Raw genomic sequence first — 8,196 nt, forward strand, 5'->3', positions numbered from 1 at the left:
ACGGCACGCGACACGACAGAAGCGAACGAGCCGTCCGGGCATCTCACGCACGCACACAAGCCTGGACCGTTGATCTGCAGCATCCGTCGACCCACTGACTCGAGCTCGTCATGGCCGGCCTGACGACACGAGACTATTGGCTTGCAGTCATCACCGCATATCTCATCACTCAATGGCTGACCAAACGCAGCCATCTCCTCGCACGTTTGACACGTCTCCGTCAGAACCTTCCCGCTGGACCGTCCACTACACCACCGGCGATCAAGCCAGGCGCTAAGCCTGTAGCAGCCAGCTCCTTCACTGTGTCCTACCGCATCGGTTCAGGCGAGGTTGACTCTGACGGTCGCGCGTACGGCGGCGAGCTCCTCAAGCTCATCGACGTCGTCGCCGGTGTAGCAGCTCGCAAACATTCCGGTCATCCTTGTGTCACCGTTTCCGTCGACAGAGTCATCTTTCTCAGCGCTATTCGAGCAGGCGATATCGTACATCTGTCCGCCTCTGTCAATCGCGCTTGGTCGAGCTCGCTCGAGACAGGTGTCCGCTGCATGAGAGAGGACGGCAGGACTGGAGAGAAGGTGTACGCTTGCCAAGCCTACCTCACCTTTGTGGGGCGCAGTCAAGCGCACGGAAAGACAATCGTGCCCGAGATCACGCCGTTGACTGTGCTCGAGCAGAAGCGCTTCTTCCTCGCTGGCCGACGGAGAGGGCATCGTATAAAGCAAGCAAGAGCGTGGCAAGATGAGCTTACGCCCTTTCGCAACGAGGTGCTAGCCATGAGTGATCTAGCATCACGGCAAGCGCAAGATCAGCGCGACTCTGACAAGGTGGTCGACAAGATGGCCGAGCTGGAAAAGCGCTTCATTGCAGAAGCCTATCTGCGTAACGATCCTGATATCCGGCTCGAGGGCGAGTATGTTATTGCGCAAGTCGAGGGATATACTGAACCTCTGCGAGTCAAGAAGGAAGACATTGACAAGATAACCAGAAGTCTGGGCTCGGGCGCATGGCAGCGAGTAGCAAGTAGGCCCATACCCACCTCGCATCCCCGCCAATCCGATCACGAGCTCGGACTCTCATCCTTACCTCTGCACCAATATCAATCATACTGTCTCAGCCTGTACATCGTGCGACCGCAGCACTGCAACAGCCTGCACGTCCTCTTTGGCGGCCAGCTGATGAGGTGGCTGGAGGAACTCGCTGGCATGTCCGCTTCTTCTGTCCGTCGCGCATCTTGGACGACAGCGTCTCTCGATTCGATGACGTTCAAGCAGAGCGTCCATCCGGGCCAGATGTGCGTTTGCATCCTCACAGATCTTATGAATAGAAAGCCAACATGCAGAACAGTGTCTACATCCGCTCTATCGTGACCAAAGTTTGGGCATCATCCATCGAAGTCTATTGCGTCGCGACGGCAGAGACGCCCGGCGGGACAGGCGCGAGCTACGTTGCCGATGCTTTCTTGACTCTCGTCGGCGTCGATGCGATGACGGGTCGGCCAAAGGTACAGCCCAAGAGGTTCGAAGTGGCCACCAAAGAAGCGGCTTCGATCTCGCGCAGTGCAGAAGCCCGCAAGCAAGAACGCCTCGCCGACAAGCAGATTCTTGTGACCATGTATGCTTGACCGGGATGCCGTCCTCACTGGGAGTTCAGTAGTACGGCACCGCTGTATCTTCGTCCTGTCGATCCGTCCGAGAAAGAGAGACAAACGTCAATCGCATGCTGCTTGCCTCTGCCAGTATGCGCTCGACATCGAGTGAAGGCAGGCTCAGAAGCAAGCTGCGTGCTTCTGACTGATCAAGCTCCTCGAGATCTTCCTTTCGCGTCGACAGGATCGCTAGGCAGACGAAAGCATGAAAGTCGAGCAGGTCGCCATTGGAAGGATCGAGCGAAAAATAGGCGTCCCACAGTCTCATGAGATCGTCGGTATCCTGCAGCTCTTTGGACAGCAAGTTCGAGAACCACAGAGTTGCAATCTCGTTGACGTCGACTTCTTCCTCTTCGAAGGTGCTGTATAGCTCTGGCAGAAAAGTGCGCAGTAGCATCACGAAATGAGAGACGCGATAAGGCATCGCGAGCACCTCGAACAATCCGTCGAGCATGTTCGCCACTTTTTCAAACGCATAGTAGACGCCCGCTTCGGTCTTGAGTGTCTGGATCAGGCAGCCGGCTATACTGACCAGTCCAGGATAGTAGCCCGCATGAACACTGCGATTGAGGAACGTAGCCACTACGTGCTCGCTGACTTGGACAAACGTCTCAAAGTCGATCTGGTCACCCTGCGGCTCCAGTGCGGGCACAGGGACACTTTGCGGCGGAGCGATGCGAGGGAGCACCGGAGTAGTGCGAGCGTGCGTGCTCGACTGCCTGCCGAGCTTATCGCGAGTGTGGAATCTGCGATGATAGTATCGGGTCGCTTCTGCCCGTATCCTTCGTACCAAGGCGTGATCGCTAAGGTCCTTGTCCATGGCGGCATACTGCGCAAGCTTAGCTCTGATGGAAGTCACATCATTTGCTGCTCGACGACGTCAGCCTGAAGCTGTGCACCTCCAATTCGAGCGCACTCCGGTCGGCGTCAAACACGCCAAGCAGATACAGCCAGACCTCGCCCCTGATCTCGAGAGGCACGCCGTGTCGAGCGTAGCTCCTCAGCTTTGCCAGATCTACATACTGCTCAGCATTGAGCACCTCTGAGAACTCTGCAACGGTCGCCGACATGAGAGAAACAGCAACGCGACCTGTTCCGCGGTATATAACACGAGATCTGCAGCAGTAGAATACACATATACAAACAGGTGAGGGTGAGAGACATTAGTGTCGAGGCCTTCCAGCTTCGCTGCGTGTACCTTGCGAAGAACTTGCAGCGTCTTTGGGTGCTAGAGCGTCTTGCGATGACATGCTCGAGTCGCTGGTCGAAGAGCTAGCTTCTATATTACCCGTAAAGCCAGTGACAGCACTGATCAGTGCGCCTAGTACGCCAGCAGGAGGCTGAGCTGATTCTTCCGTCTTGACGTCCGTCATTGCGTCGCCGGCATCTTCTCCTGCCGGCGGTGATGGCGGTACGCTGTGTGTGATCGCATTCTCATATAGCGACTCGGGCGTCCTTGGCCCGGAAGATGAGACACTGTGCTCTGGTCTGCTGGAGGACCGCAAAGGAGCGATAGGCCGCCGAGTCTGGCCATCCGGCGAGTATTGAGGCGAGCTTGTCGTCATCTGTAAGCCGGGCGCCTGGGCTTCGCGGATCGAGCCTGGCCGTGAGGTGCGCCCAACAATCATGACAGAGCTGGCTGAACCGTCTGGACCCGAGATGGGTACCGCCGCATGATCTGCATCGGCAACAAAGACGTCGACAGGCGACGGAGCCGCGCCAGCTGACCGAGACATATCGAGGGGCGGTGGCCGTTCAAGAGGCATGCTGGGCATGGCGAGAATCTCAGTTTCGCGCTCTTGCGAAGGTGTAGCGACCACCCCGTCGACGTCCATCATGCCCAGTATATCGTCGTCCACCTCTACGTCCGCATCGAGATCTGCAAATGTGCGACAGATCGGACATGAAAATGCTGGGTGATGTTGCACGAGAAGCGGTCGGATGCACTGCACAAGCGTCAGAACTGTTACAAGATATCTGTGATTCTGTCGTACCTTGAAGTGAAAACAGTGGGAGCAAGGCGCGATAAACAGCGCCTGACACACCGTAACCGAATATAGACCTGATGTGCAAAGCTATCAGCACAAACGTTTCCGGACGGCAACACGGCTTACATATGCAACAATCAGTCACGCCGCTTGACTTGACGTTCGAAACAGCAGCGGCACTGGTCGTGCCTGTAGCAACGGCATGCGTTTCCGCTGGAGCTTGCAGGGCACGCAACTGCTTCAGCGCGTTGACGTTGTAAGCGTTGGCGCCTCTTTGCCAGCCACGATTGAGCTCGACACGCATCTTGACGCATCGGTAGATCTCCTCGGTGCCACCTTGGTAGTCGACGCCGAGCTGTAACATGTCGCCGTCGCGAAGTGGATAGGCCCGGCTCTCAAGCCCAGGTCCTGAAAGCCTGATATGGTTGAGGAATGTGCCAGAAGACGACTTTGTGTCTCTGATGCAGAAGGCACCGGTGCCATCGCACCATATCTCGGCATGACCGCGCGAGACGACTTTACTTCTGAATGCGATCTTGCGGGAATGGACATCCAAATTTGGATTATAGCTGGCATCGTTTGTCCCCCGATCGGTGAATCGACCAATTTTGACAGGAAGCGCAGGCGAAACTTGACGAGTGATGGGTTCAAACTGCAAGGAGCGTGTCGAGTCAATATTGGGTACTAATCGGATGTAATACCGCGTCGATGCAGCAGGCTCGACCGCATCCGAGACAGAATTTGCAGGCGCCAATAGGGCTGGTCGATCGAGTTCGGATGTACCCATCAGCATGTCCTCACCCGTCACTCCAGACGCGAGGAGGTTGGAAGACGGGCTACGAGCCGGCGTCGGGCGCGTGAGCGTACTGATGACAGTTCTGAGCCCACCTGTTGGTGCGCTGGCACGCACAGAGCTCGTCGACTCATTCAGGGCGGAGACGAGACCAGGAGCAGGAGCAGGCGGCTGACTACTCGATCTGGACCGGGAAGCAAAGTTCTGAAGCGGGCTGGCTGAAGGAACACTACCGGCTGTAAAAGGCGAGCTAGGTCGGCCCGGTGGATTCGAGCCTACTGCGGAACCCTGACTGCTCGTCTGCTGCCTGCGACTGTTGCGTCTGCGCAGTGTCGGAAAACCGTAGCCGGATCGCGCGCTCGTGCCTGGACTATCGCCGCCCGACTGTGAAGGACTGCCGGGCAGCCAATCTTGTGAGACGACACCCTCATCCCTTGTCGCCATTCGCGGCAGGACCGAGCCGGGTGAAAGCGGTGGAACGGCGCTCCCTCTCGACCGACGAGACATGAGCGTACCCAGGCTCAGATTGAATCTGCCTTGAGAGTTGGGAGATCCAGGCGGGATGGGAGGTGAGGCAGGTGGCGCGGGCGCACCGGAGTGAGACCGCGTACGCTGCATAGCCAGCGGACCAGCAGCCATACCGCTCGGTGTAGCGACAGCAGAGGTGCTCATGCGGGTCGGGAGCTCGGTGGATGAGGCGGACGCGGATGAGGTAGGCGTTGCCATAATGTATTTGGCCTGATCGTCGTTGACGATGGCTTGGGTGCGAGCAGAATGATCGACTGGAGGTCTCGCGTCTACAAGGACGTTGAGGCTAGTGTGCCGTTGGCGAGCAAGCTGGACAGATGTGCTGTGAGATGTCTCGCGCTGACTGGGTACCTGAAGCAATGAGGCGCTCGAAGTGAGCCGACGTAGTCTAACGAGCGATAGCGGACTAGATGCAGCGCTAGAACCTGCGTGGTGTTCAGCACTCGCTCTTCTGCTCTTCTTGTGCACCAGGGGAAGCGTCAGCAGCGGCATGATCCCGATCGTCCTTGTCCCGATGCGCTGATGTGCTCTTACGCGAGACTGGGCACGAGACTTGACGACGGTTCGTTGCTGTGAAGGGTGCAGGTGTGGAACACACCAAATTGTGCGGACGAGACGAGACGAGAGGAGAGAAGGACATGATTGGCTCACCTTTTTAGTCCGTCGAGCGAGTCTCGACTAGTACTGGTTCTCGATCGGGCTCATGCGCATACCCGGGCGCGCACAGACGTGACCTCCGACTGATCTTGTCGGTCCCAAATGAGTGGACAGGGTCGAGTGAGGTCGTCGCCAAGGCTTGCGTGATGTCTGATCCGAGTCGGTTTGGACAATGTCCGCTGGCGACGAGGGCAGCTGTGACGACTTGTCGCGGTCACGAGCACTCCCGCGAGTGGGTCAGCTCGGTATCTGTCTCGTCTGTTGCTCTCGGTCGATCGCTGTAGCGCTCACTTTGCCGCTGCGGGATCACCGCTTCGGCCCAATGCGTGGCAAACACACAACGTCGATCGCTTTCCAGCGCGCGTCACTGCGACTCACTGCAAAGGCAGCATAGCAGCCACCCGCTCGTCGCTAGGCAATGCTCTACCTGGCGAGCAAGGTATGCAGCTATGCTTCCTTCATACAGATGCTCGTCTACCTCCCGCTTGCTCTCGACATTGCCGGTCTCCAGTGTTTCTTAGCCCTGTCTGTCAGCCTTGCCGCCTTCTACGGAGCGCAAGCGACCTTTCAGCTCTTTGTGAGAAACACCAGATGGGCCTGGACTTCTCGCACACTCTCGCTCACTCAGCTGATCGCTCTGCCAGCCATCTTGCTCCTCTGTCTCAATCTCTATTCGGCCAACACTGCCTCTGTCGAGACCTTGGCTTGGGGATATAGACTGCTCGCACGGGTACCGACATGGTGGGAACGCACCCTCAGATGGTCTTCCGGCCTCTTTGTCGTGCTCGAGGGTATCTCGACGTTGCTCGTCATCCAGTCATTCGGCCAACTGTCTCGCTATTTTGTCGACGAGCGCGGAGAGGGCTGGCAATTCGTCTTTCTCATCACTTCTGCAACGACCTATGTTCTCTCTGCCTACTTTCTCTGGTCGGCATATGGCACAGCAGCCGTCGAGTCGCTCAACGCGACCCTCATCGGCGTCAGTGTCACCAGTGTCGTCTTCCTGTCCGGGATTGCCTTTGCCTTGCGTAAAGGTAACGTCGTCGAGACGAGCTTGATGGTGCTTTCGACTCTTGACCTAATCACCAAATATGGCTGATTAGTCCCGCCGTACAGATGGCATATATCGTCTTTAACATCTTCTATCTCGGCGACAGCCCAGATCCTGTGACTTTTATTCGGTCATCGAAGACGAGTCTGCTTCTGCCGCCAGTGTTGCTTCAGAGCGTAGGTACAATTATCAGCGTACTCTCTGCCACATTCGGTCAAGGACTTGACTTTATATCTGCCGCGTAAAGAATCTCTCAATTCTCGGTTCCATCATCTGCTGAACTGCTTGACAGATCATCGGCGCTACCTCTGCCTGTCATTGTCGGGCTGGTCTATCGTATCGTAATCCTATATGGTGCTGGTCGGGTCGTCATCGCCATGAAGCGCGCGAAAGATGGCTACGACGAAAGCACGCGTCTCAGCGAGGAAGAGCCCGTAAGTCTTTGTCTAAGGGCAGCTTGCCGAAGGTGTTGACAGAGTCTCAGTTTGGACGTACGGTCACGATCGTCATTGCGTACTCTAAAGTGTTCGTCACTGTGCTGCACACTGGCTTTCGTCTGATTTGCTTTGTGGCTCAGCATACTCGTCTCTGTTTACACCCATCTCATACTGCTCAACAATCAAGGTGGTCACGTCTACTGGCGCTGGGTCAATGTCGGTGTTACGATCGCACTTTGGGCGCTCGAGATCCTCATCGCTCGCGAGGAAGGCGATTCGAATGAGGATCTTGCGAGAGGCTTCAAGCTAGACTAGATCACGACGCGTCCTCAGGCGATCAAGCGTCAGCAACTCGGGAGCGGTGGGTGCCCCGCTCAATGTCAGCTTGACGATCGTCCTCCAGCCGACATTCGCTGGGCAAGACGAGCAGTCACTCCCTCGAGACTTAACGCTACATCTTTAGTGTCGTGTCGATCGCGTTGCGATGCCACTCTCCGTTGGCTTCACAAGCTGCAACGAAAGCCAAGCATGCTGCTCGCAGCTCGGAGCGTAACTCTCATGCACTTTGACATGATCCACTCTCGATCTCAATAGAAGTGGAAGTAAACTGCATCATGTGGTACTGAAGATCTGTGCCCTGCAAGTCGATATAATGATCAGCCTTCGTTTATGGGCAGGTAAGAACCAAACTGATACAAAGTCAGGGTGGAGAGAGACGAGTGCCTGGTATCTCACACTCGTCTCTCGCGCGTGTACAAGGCTGAGGGACGAACGCCTAGCATCGCACACTCGTCCCTCTGGCGCGTTGTGGATCTTCTTGTCGTCCGTGTTGAGGCTGCCAAGTGTCGCTGTCGAGCCACGAGCTGGATCCGACGAGCGAGCAAGCCTCCAAGGCTGGCCGCATGCGGCGAAGCACTTGTCGCAGGCGGATACTCCTTGCTCGCTGCAAATACCTCGTCTGAAGTTACCCGTCGCTGATAGGTTGCAAAGCTACCTCCGGGCTCCAGTGTTCATAGGCGAAGCAAGATCCAGAGGCAGTTGTCGTCTTCTTGCTGACCAGCTTCTCGTCTGAACGACCGAGCGCGCCTCAACTTGAC

General features: G+C 56.6%; 4 protein-coding genes across 4 annotated transcripts; 2 read left to right on the plus strand and 2 right to left on the minus strand.

Annotated features, from left to right (window-relative positions):
• Nucleotides 1-110: 110 nt before the first annotated feature.
• On the plus strand, nucleotides 111-1,621 carry L969DRAFT_47693 (uncharacterized protein; the record flags this gene model as incomplete). The annotated part of the gene is made up of 2 exons (XM_014713506.1): nucleotides 111-1,291; nucleotides 1,345-1,621. 2 exons carry the CDS (start codon nucleotides 111-113, stop codon nucleotides 1,619-1,621), a joined length of 1,458 nt encoding a protein of 485 aa, XP_014568992.1.
• A 25-nt stretch (nucleotides 1,622-1,646) lies between these two features.
• On the minus strand, nucleotides 1,647-5,446 carry L969DRAFT_47718 (uncharacterized protein; the record flags this gene model as incomplete). Its single annotated transcript, XM_014713507.1, has 5 exons — nucleotides 1,647-2,512; nucleotides 2,562-2,735; nucleotides 2,844-3,591; nucleotides 3,640-3,707; nucleotides 3,760-5,446. The coding sequence occupies 5 exons, from the start codon at nucleotides 5,444-5,446 to the stop codon at nucleotides 1,647-1,649; spliced, it is 3,543 nt and encodes a 1,180-aa protein (XP_014568993.1).
• A 527-nt stretch (nucleotides 5,447-5,973) lies between these two features.
• L969DRAFT_61585 (uncharacterized protein) lies at nucleotides 5,974-8,018 on the plus strand. Its single transcript, XM_014713508.1, has 6 exons — nucleotides 5,974-6,671; nucleotides 6,728-6,903; nucleotides 6,955-7,096; nucleotides 7,147-7,187; nucleotides 7,240-7,309; nucleotides 7,415-8,018. The coding sequence occupies exons 1-6, from the start codon at nucleotides 6,030-6,032 to the stop codon at nucleotides 7,691-7,693; spliced, it is 1,350 nt and encodes a 449-aa protein (XP_014568994.1). The 5' UTR covers nucleotides 5,974-6,029; the 3' UTR covers nucleotides 7,694-8,018.
• On the minus strand, nucleotides 7,649-8,127 carry L969DRAFT_87094 (uncharacterized protein). Its single transcript, XM_014713509.1, has 2 exons — nucleotides 8,094-8,127; nucleotides 7,649-8,042 (listed from the first exon to the last, which is right to left on the minus strand). Exons 1-2 carry the CDS (start codon nucleotides 8,111-8,113, stop codon nucleotides 7,712-7,714), a joined length of 351 nt encoding a protein of 116 aa, XP_014568995.1. The 5' UTR covers nucleotides 8,114-8,127; the 3' UTR covers nucleotides 7,649-7,711.
• Nucleotides 8,128-8,196: the final 69 nt, after the last annotated feature.

Source organism: Mixia osmundae, assembly GCF_000708205.1.
Source record: "Mixia osmundae IAM 14324 unplaced genomic scaffold scaffold_4, whole genome shotgun sequence".
NCBI lineage: Eukaryota > Fungi > Basidiomycota > Mixiomycetes > Mixiales > Mixiaceae > Mixia > Mixia osmundae.